Source organism: Volvox carteri (assembly GCF_000143455.1).
Source record: "Volvox carteri f. nagariensis unplaced genomic scaffold VOLCAscaffold_9, whole genome shotgun sequence".
Taxonomy (NCBI): domain Eukaryota; kingdom Viridiplantae; phylum Chlorophyta; class Chlorophyceae; order Chlamydomonadales; family Volvocaceae; genus Volvox; species Volvox carteri.
In genome coordinates this window covers 2199771-2209704 of record NW_003307552.1, presented here as the reverse complement: position 1 = coordinate 2209704, position 9934 = coordinate 2199771, and the positions used below count along the sequence as shown (strand labels likewise).

At 51.5% G+C, this 9934-nt stretch overlaps 1 protein-coding gene across 1 annotated transcript; it reads right to left on the bottom strand.

Moving 5' to 3' along the window:
• Positions 1-3419: 3419 nt before the first annotated feature.
• Positions 3420-9790, bottom strand: lsg1 (PR-1 like protein). The gene is made up of 7 exons (XM_002948202.1): positions 9677-9790; positions 9204-9392; positions 9004-9072; positions 8343-8552; positions 6362-6739; positions 5397-5500; positions 3420-4906 (listed from the first exon to the last, which is right to left on the bottom strand). The coding sequence occupies exons 2-7, from the start codon at positions 9328-9330 to the stop codon at positions 4547-4549; spliced, it is 1248 nt and encodes a 415-aa protein (XP_002948248.1). The 5' UTR covers positions 9331-9392; positions 9677-9790; the 3' UTR covers positions 3420-4546.
• Between the last annotated feature and the right edge of the window lie 144 nt (positions 9791-9934).

Genomic DNA, 9934 nt, shown 5'->3' with positions numbered 1-9934 from the left:
AAACCTAGCAGCATCTAAAGCATGGACAGCCGCAGTAGCTGTAGCAGTAGGGCCAAGACGAACGCACACTCGGGGCCCACAAAGAAACACAACACGAGAGCTCGAAAGCACACGATAACGGAAGCCTTCAGCTAATCGATTCTTCGACATAGAGACATACGTACATACTGGTTTCGGATCTGCTTTAGCAGAGTTTATACGGGTGCATACGCGTAGATGGAGCCGCCAATACGGATGATGTCACATCGCCAGTGAATTGACGCCCCTGCTGAAGCCATTACTCAGCGGTTTGTGCGTGGTGAATGTAATAATGTTAGTAGTAATAATTTGCTAGTAAATCTACTCGATAGGCAGCGGCTTTCTATTCTCGCTCCGCACTTTGTGACGCTCAGCTTATCGACGCGAAGATATAAACTAAATACGCAGAGAAACAGTTATTAGCGGCGTATGTGTAAGTACAAGTAATCAGCGTGCTGCTGTCTGCCTGCTGCTGAGCTGGAGCTGTAGCAGCTATCGTCGCGCCGATTTTCTCGCATGCATGGCACATACAAACAAGCACCATAGGCGTTAGGTTGCTTCCGTAGTATCCTGCACGAATTTGACGACCGATGAGGACAGGGAAATACTTGCAGATCAGCGCTTAGGTCTATGCGGCGTAATAATCGTGTGTGCATGTATGGGAAAAGGATGGGTAGCAGTGCAAGTACATGCATGTGCGATACCTGTGCGTGGCTGATGAGACCTCAAGACTTTAGCAGCATAGCATCGGTGTGGCATGGCGTTTCCATTTCCACGTGGAAGGGGTTCCACACCAGAGAGCACTCAGGAGCACTCTGCAGCAGATGACATATGTCGCCAATTGCTTCCGATGTTAATTACGTTGTCACTTATTTTTAAAATACGTGCTGGAAAGTGACAACGTAATTAACATCAATCTTCTTCTCGCACAAGCCAAAATAGATTTACCGGTGCTGCCGCTGTATGTGTAAAGGGTTACTAATTATCATAGTCATCAGCTTTCGTAGCTCACAAACTCCATCAAAAATGCTAAGTTTAGCTTACAGCAAATGTACACGTCCCGTTTTGACAAGTTGGGTGTCGGCTTCAAGGAAGCCGGAAAAAGGGCGGGGCCCCTCTGCATCCGTACAGGCCGGTAGCAAGGGTGGCAAGTGTGACAATTGATGGGTAGTGTCAACGCGGTGGGAGATGTGCTTTGTTGCAGCAGTGCTGATGGTGTGAGAGCTAAGCTTGCACCGGCGGAATCGTCAGCACCGCCTGCGGGCTCCACGCGAATCGCATCCATCCCGGGTGCATGCCGCATGGACAGTGCGGCAGACTGCAAGTCGGAATGCCCGTGCGGGCAAATGGTAACGAAAGCTGGGTGAATTTCGGTGCTGTCTGTGATGTTTATCCCCGAAGCGCCAGCGGCCTCAGCAATCCGCCCCACAGCCGCGGGCTTCATCGGGGCACACCGCAAGTCTCAGGAGGCCCCGTGCATTGGCCAAAGTAAATGTACAAACAAGCAGCTTGTGTATTTCATAGAGAAATGAAAGCAAATTATGTTGGCCTGCTGGTGGCAAGTCGGATTGCCCATGCCGGCAAATGGTAACACAAGCTGGGTGTTCGAGTTATCATACGCCGTCATCTCAGAATTCCATTGTGAGATACGCGGCAGCTTTCGGGATGAAATTTAGCGCGAGAGGCGTTGATGTGACTTTTGAGGTCGGTGAATGGAGGCAGCTAAACTTGTTTGTGCTCATACGGTCTTTGTTAGCTACATGCGAGATACCTTGCAATAGAGAATGCTGTATAGTACCGATAACGCGTTTCAGCCGGGTGAAATATTATGTTTGGTCCGTTACACACTCAAGGCCTGGGAGTTCGAGTTATCATACGCCGTCATCTAAGAATTCAAATATAAGATACGCGGTACCTTTTGAGATGAAATTTAGCGCGAGAAGCGTTGATGTGACTTTGGCCTCGGTCAATTGAGGCAGCCAAACTTGTTTGTGCTCATACGATTTTTGTTGGCTACATGCGAGATACCTTGCAATAGAGAATGCTGTATAGTACCGATAACGCGTTTCAGCCAGGCGAGATATTATGTTTGGTCCGTTACACACACACACACACACACACACACACGGACATGGGCAATCCTACAGGTCGGGGCCCCCCTGGGCGCTTCGCGCTGGGGCCCCGCCCAAAAACGTTGTGACTAACCCTATGCTTGAGGAACAGCGTGCATTCACGCGATCTGGGGTCCTGTGTGGTCAAGTGCGCGGAATCCCACCATGATCTGTCTCTACCGTGAGCTATGTCGGAGGCCACTGCATTTCCATTGGGCTAATCTTCTTCTAAGGTTTTGGAACTCCTTGGTAAAGAGGCCCGAGTGCAACCGAGCGTTCGTTTCAGACCGTGCACTGGCGGTTGAGGGTATCACTAATCGGTGGTCAGGGAAGGTCCGGTCCTTGCCTTCCTAACCAGAATGGCTGCTTTAGACCTTAGGGCCTTCAAACACGGGGATTTGGTTGCTCATTATGCTACCTTAAAGCTGCTTATCAAGACATCCTAAAAGGGTTCTCTAAGCGGACCGATGTGTGTCTGTGTGTGTGTCTGTGTGTGTGTCTGTGTCTGTGTGTGCTAACATTCTTTGGCCGACCCGCGGGGGTTTTCCCACCGGAGTCACCGGACGGGGTTATGAAGGCACATGCCGTATCTGAACCGGATGGGGGGATCTCCTAGTAAGGGGGCAAGGCTGAGATTGCTCGCTCACACCTGGGCTGTGATGCCGCGGCTATTGCAGCAAGTGCTATTGCAGCAAGTGCTCATGCGTTTGTTGAGAACTGGAAGGTTAAAAATGGCCTAATGATTGGGAGCGTGCCGCGTGTACCCACCGAAGGCATTGTGACTGCGGAGTTGTCGAGAATGGGCTGCATGTCTTGAGTGAATGCCCACCGGCCTATGGGGCCTTCGAAGTGAGATATGAGCGGGCAGCAGCAGCAGCAGCAGCAGCACCGGCTGCAGTGAGGGGGGAGACAGCAAATGCTGATAATAGCTGATGAGACACCGCCTCCTGGAGCTCATGCTCGTGCTCGCGAGGTGCATTTTTGGGTACCCTTGTGATTTTCTTCCACTTGGCGCTGAACATCCCACAGAGAGTGCTCGCTCCCGCACCGCCGTACACACCGCCGTACACACATACATACATCCTGCGAGCTGACCAGGAATGGAGTTGATTCGGCAGACTCCGTTGGATGCCGGTTGTGGGTGCGGAACCTGAGCGATCCACTGAGAAGTTGACTAGGGTGACTGGATGAGGGTGCCCCGAAATACCGGGGAAGGCAGGTTTCGCAGGGTAGCTGCCACGGGTGAAGATACGAACCCCCTGTCCCAGACATCATACATCGTACGTACACTTATACACAGTCAAATTACAAACACACAGCAGCACACTACCGCCGAGCGTTGTTGGGTAGCCACCACCCCCAATGCTGCTATTGAAGTAAAGGCTGATATCATTTCAACAGATACCGTTAATCAAAGATAACAACTTTTGTGAACACAGCCGCCACCGCTACGGTCATCTCCTACGTCATCCTGGCTTTTCACATCCTCCTTTCTAGCACGCACATTCAAAGAAAGAGGGGTTTAATAAACTTATGAACTTGCAGAGACCACATGTACATATTTACATACGGTTGCCCGTATATACACGTGCTCATTGTCACCGGCCCCGCGGCACCTCCACCGCATCATCCAATGGACCCGGGCAATCACAACCAGCAGAATTTATAGCTAGCTTCCGCACGCAAACACACACCCTTTGTGCTTACGTACACACGTGCATACAAACATCAACAATCTGATGGTGTAAATGAAGACATCCATCCGGAAAGCTGTATGTCCTGGCTATGCCGGGACTACATACGTATGCATGGACAGATAGGCCCTTCAATATAGAAGTTCGGTAATTTAGGACTCCATGCATATCGACCCGTCCGATTGATAACTCATCCTGCATGATAACGAAGGGGAAGCCAACCACATGCCTGATCAGAAGTCTCTTAGAGCTTGCTGAAATATATATCATGCACATTCTGTGATTGAATGTGCACAACGTCCACCTGCGTGCCTGGTAGACATGCATGTATGTATGCGTGCATCGGCCGGTTACCAGGGGGCTTCCGTCGCTTCTCCGTCCCGGTTTGCGACCGGACAGACAGGCGGACAGAGACACACCCTAGCTCGACCTAGCTCAGTCAGGGGATCCCCGGCTAAAAAAGCTCTTTGTATTTCCCCTTTAAGGATCAGGTGGGTGAAGGTGCACCTTATTCTCCATAAACACAAAGGACGTGTACCCGACGCTTTAAAACAAGCAGGCATTGCGGAACATCCTTTCCGTCTCAATCGAACTAGCTGACGATATTTTCGTTTCCATTCGTTTTTCTGTCTTCCTCCTCAAACTGGATCACCCCTGAATCGCCGTGGGGGTTTCCGTTCCCCAGCCACGCACCCAACACCCACGAGTCAGTCTCCTCTATTGTCAGATGCGCGGCAGGACATTGGCCTTGAAGAAAGAGTTTGCCGCAACGTTTCCAGCCGGCTTGTAGCGGCACACCACGACCGCACAAGAACCGCCTGCGTCGGTCGCCGCACCGCAGCCTAGCGTGGTACTGGACTTCCACACCACCTGGGTGAAGTGCCCGATGTTGCCAAAGTTGGCTTGGTTGTCGGTCCAGGGGTTGTCCGTAAACTTGTAAGACCTGATCTCGCCGTACCAGGTCTTAACGGCATCGTTGCACTTTAATGAACCGAACGTCAGATACAGGTTCTCACCAAACTGGCCCCCGCTGGTGGCGTGTTCTAGACGGCAGGTGGGGCTAGTTAAGCCCTGGGCCCAGACCTGCGCAGTCACAAACACATACATGTCACAGGTTCTTCGCCGTTATATCCTTCTCCACATCGCTCATCATGCAAATGCATGAAATGCAAATACATGCACACACACACACACACACGGCGGCTTGGGTGTCATCGTACGGCGGTTACAGGGGTAACGTGCCGCGTGTGATGCCGTAGGTCGACTGTCCACACAAATCAAGTGAGGAGAAGGGTGATAAAGCTGGCCGCGAGAATGATATACATATGCGGATAATAATAACAATAACAATAACAGTAATAATAATAATAATAATAATAATAATAATAATAATAATAATAATAATAATAATAATAATCGTGCAGACAGAAAAGACGCGCAGCTCGACTCCCAAGGCAATAATAGTGCTAGCTGAGGAGGGAGGAAGGAGGCCGGTTGTTGCCGGTTTGGGGCTTTCAGTGTATTAGTTAGGCGCTTGGCGCTGAACACCTAGCTCGCTTGCTCGCTGTCTTACCTGGGCCTGCTTGGCTAGGGTCTCATCCCAGACCATTGCGGGGCTGCTGTGGTTCGCTCGGTACGCGTTGTGCTGCGCCAGCACTGCAGCAGCGTCCGGGCAACCTGCGTGACATCGCACATGTACGGATGGATGGTCATGATGGCCTGCTGTGTAATTTACCATGCAAGTCGGTGAGCCGTCCTCCGTTAATCTGCCATTTGTGTGTTATGCCATACATATCTTATCCGCAAAGTAACGGAATAGACCGCGATGGAGGGGGGCTTCCAGATATCGTGAGCCCCAACTCGGTGCGCCTCGCTTCTATTTGTAGACGCGGCAGGTGCTGTCGCTTCTGCCAGGAAGGTAAAAATAATTGTCAACTGAATCCGCTCCTTGTTGTAATAGAAAGGAATGGCGCCAGCCAGCCAGCCAAGCCAGCCCTTCTGTGAATTTGTGCTAGCTTTAAGCTAGCTAGGGGAAGGCAACAATAAAATCGGCGCCCAGCTGCAAACGAATTCCGCCGCCTTGGTTGCCATGCCGAATACACGCGGGGTGCGTGTAATGCAACAGCGTGCAAGGTACCGCACCACCCATTTGACCCACCTGTCGACGATTGAGATGATGAGTCCACTTAGACCTCATGTATACACACACATCTCACATCACAACACAATATGCAACCGTCAGACGCGTGTGGCTGCCGGTCTATCTACATTGCCGTTCGGGATGCATCCCATAGCTCCCTCGCATGCATCGAAACCGCAGCAGGAAGCACGAGCCGGTCCGGTGGCCCCGGGGCGGAAGAGGAACTCTTCAAGCGCGTCATTCATCCAACGGATGAAGCCGCAAGGGGATAGGTGGCGGGGAGTGCAGTCCTAGATCCCCGGGTACAAATAGAGCCCAACTGTCCGCAGTACGGGGTTGCAAAACTAACTAAATGCACGCATGTGTTCACACAGCGTTTGAGCTACCAGCAGACGCACCGGCTGTGGAGATCACCGATGAGGGCGACGGCGAGGGCGATGGGGATGGCGACGGTCGTGGCGAGGGAGATGATCGTGGCGGCGGAGGTGCTGGTGGTGGTGGCGACGGCGGCGGTGGTGGTGGTGGCGACTTCGGCGGTGGTGGTGATAACGACGGCGGCGGCGGTGACGACTCATCAATCTTGGTGTAAAAACAGATTCCCCTGGACTGTACCAAGGGTGCCAGGGCGCTCTTTAGCCACCCGGCGCTGTTGAAGCCCTTGCATTTTGGGTCAGCTAAGCAGCGGGTGGCTGCCTTTCCGAGTGCGAGATTGGATATATTGTTGCCGCGAACGTCCACGTCGGCCGATGCAGTGTAACCTTCATAGCTGGCGCAAGCTGCGGTACACCACATGGGAGCGTAGGAATAAGTCAGGAACGTCCACACAACAGGCGGGAGGGAAATGCAGGAGGGAAGACGGGAAGACGATGTATACGCGTCGCCCACAACACAATTAGCTATCACCTATTTTCTTTTTTGATTCTCTTAATTGGAGGGCTTTTCAGGCTGAGGCCTATTTCAATAATAATTGGGGGTCCTGAGCCTTCCCTTTGGTCGCTGTTTTGACTGGTTAATTGCCATTACTTGTCTCATCTGGGTGATTGTCTAGTTTGTATATTAGTCTCTAGTGCAGTGCACGGCCCGCTGGCCCGCTGGCTCTACTCTTCGTGAGTCTGGAGCCCACTGTAACAACCACACACACCTAGGAGTCAGATTTCCTAGTCTAAGTCCGGCCCACCTGACCCGTCCGGCAAATAGTCTGAGCCATCGACAACCAAATGCATCAAATGATCCGCGATAACCGCCAAGGAGTTCCGTTTCGAGCGAGTTGACGTTTTTTGTGCGTTAGCATTAGTTTCTCAGCGATTGATAATCGCCGCCTTCTTCATTTCCTCGTCTGTATGTTCCATTTAGGGTGTATTTCCAGTGCGGATTAAGGCCAGGGATTAGCCCTCTGTCCTCCATCGATACGTGCTCAAACGGCTAAGTTGTTGGCAAACTTACCTCGCCTTTTCAACCTTTGGTTCCCTTATGGAACGAAACTATGTGCTAAGCTCGTACCAAGGACTTCCGTGCCCTAATCCCCGGCCTTAATCCGCACTGGAAATACACCCTTACTTCCGTGACTTACAGCCGACGCACCTTTCGCGCTCAGACTTCTCGTTTGGAGAGACACCAGTACAAATAGAATCATCTAGCTTCAATCGAGTAAAAGTATGGAGTTGTCGCACAGGTTAGATAGTGTTTCCTTAGGGTTTTACCTGCCCTCTGCCACAGCTCTTCACGGCATCCGCATCACGTATAGAGCATCAACTATTCGCGAATTTTTTTATGTATTTGCTGTTCGTTTCTTAAGTCTTTGCAGTGAGCGGCGCCGGGAATCGGGCCTCCTGCCCGTTTCCCCCGTTGTATACCGGTATGCGTTTCGGTGTTGCCATTGGACTAGATCGGGGGCGTTAGTCCAGCCCAGAGGCCGGCAAACCGGTTTCTACGGCTGCGGGAGGGCGTAATTTCGGTCAGTAAACCTAAAAACAATTCAAAGTCAAACACAGAGTTCCAGTTCAGCGCGTGGCCCTACGGGCCCCAATAGAGGCCGCAAATCACGTCTTTTGGTCAAATTTCGGTCATTAGAGACCCGCAGCCTTACGGGGGCTTAAGCCGAATTTCGGCTGCGGTTACTGTGGTACTGCGGACCCGCAGTACCCGCCTTATTTGCCGACCTCTGGTCACCAGTCTAAGTCCCTATCGGCCACTAAGGTCAACATAGAAACGTTGTTTGCCAACTGTGGGTTTGCTATTACAGGTAATCAGGTTTGCCGCCACCTGCAGGATCCGGATGTATCTGGAGCATCTTACCTACACTGCTCAGACGCCGCTAGCACGCGCAAGGTGTATTAGTCCATGCATGTATTATATAACGTCACCGTTGACACCTCTTACCTGTCGGCGCGAAAGCTTCCTTGATGTACAGGCAAGTCCCAGTCGATTTGGTCATGGGAGACCAAGCCCGCTTTAGTTGCCCGTTAGAGTTGTAGGCGACGCAGTTAGCGTCGTTTGTGCACTGCGTAGCCGGTCTGTTGGAGGTTGTAATGGTGTCTCCTACGTGATCCATGTCCGGGTACACCTTGTAGCCTAGGTTCTTGTTACAGGCTGCGGCAGAGCAAGGAGGAACAAAGGATGGCCGGATGACACATGCATATGCATGCTGCGCGCTGCATGATATATGCGCGTGCAGGATTAGGAATCAGGATCGACGACTCAGGATGTCAAGCACCCGCCCCGGCATTCCGTCCATTGTTGGCGAAGACAACTAAAACAACCCATCCATACCGATTTTTTTTAAGTACCGTAGCTCGCTAAGTAAAGGCAAAGTAAAGGCAAAAAAATGTGAGAATACAAACATCAAAGGCTCTGTTCTTACGAACCGAAACAAGGGAACAGGAGGAACAATTACGAACGGACTGCACTCTACCCTCTATGCAAGCAGCAAGCAGACTTTCGGGGATGCCAAAGCAGACAGCTAAGGTTGCTGATGCGCATGCAAATCCACACGCTTCACAAGTGAAAAGCCCGATGGACAGAACGAATGAAGGAAACTTACTGGTTTGGTGTAGCTGCCTCCGTGCCGTCCCTCCATCCGAAAGCACAAATTCGCTGGATCCGGAGTTATCTGCATCGGCATTAAACAACCAGCAAAAATCATGCCAGCTCGGTGCCGGCGGTTCCAACAACCTCGACGGGAAACGGCAGGGGCATCTTGCATTATCGTGTCAGTGCTCGATAGCCTACGGCTATTATCACCTCCTAGCTCCTGCCCAAGTCCAATAGCCTCAGCTGGGGGAATTGCGGAGCTCTGAATGATGCACAGGAATACCGAAACCGTCAGCAGCCGCATCGGCGGGAACATTTGGCTCAGCGGCCGGGTCATGGCGACAAGCCAGCAGCAGTGGCCAGATGCTATCGTTTAGCAGACCCTTGAGAAACAGCTCCCTGCGGACGATACAGGGTGCCGAGGGCCGCAGCGCTACGTTAACGGAACAAGCAGCTAGGCGCGTTTCTCGCTGTCTTAGACACGACAAGGCCAAGGCAATTGTAAAGTAAATTGATCGCACAATAAAACTCGAGAGTCGATTCAATAGTTGGTTTCCGCCCTGCCTAGTCCGTGCGTGAGGAGCATATCATACAGACGAGGATTCCTCTTGCAAAGATCCCAACCCAGCACGACACATCACAAATTTCGGCATAATTGTATTTTGAATATTGCGCTCACTTACTTGTAGTTGGAGCTGTGTAATGCCGCGGGTATCGGAACCTTGGTAAGCCAGGTCGAAGGTTGGGAAATAACCAATGAAATGGAAGCCTTAATAAAACTTTCTTGCTCCCAGGTTATTAGCTCACTCGCCCCATTTCCTTTTATATTCCTGCATGTTTCTGTTTTAGTCGTACTTAGCTCATCTTTCTCACAGTCGTCAAGTGCTTTTCTCTAGCTCAGTCCCGCTAATCTCTGCGACGTCTGTAATTTCGAGCTGCAA

What these genes read in the sequence shown, in the direction of transcription:
- lsg1 (XM_002948202.1), bottom strand. Translation starts at nt 9,330, where the DNA reads ATGACCCGGCCGCTGAGCCAAATGTTCCCGCCGATGCGGCTGCTGACG. An exon ending in GAGGCAGCTACACCAAACCA is followed by an intron (nt 8,553 to 9,003) that starts GTAAGTTTCCTT and finishes GCTCTGCCGCAG; the next exon opens with CCTGTAACAAGAACCTAGGC. An exon ending in GGAAGCTTTCGCGCCGACAG is followed by an intron (nt 6,740 to 8,342) that starts GTAAGAGGTGTC and finishes GGTGTACCGCAG; the next exon opens with CTTGCGCCAGCTATGAAGGT.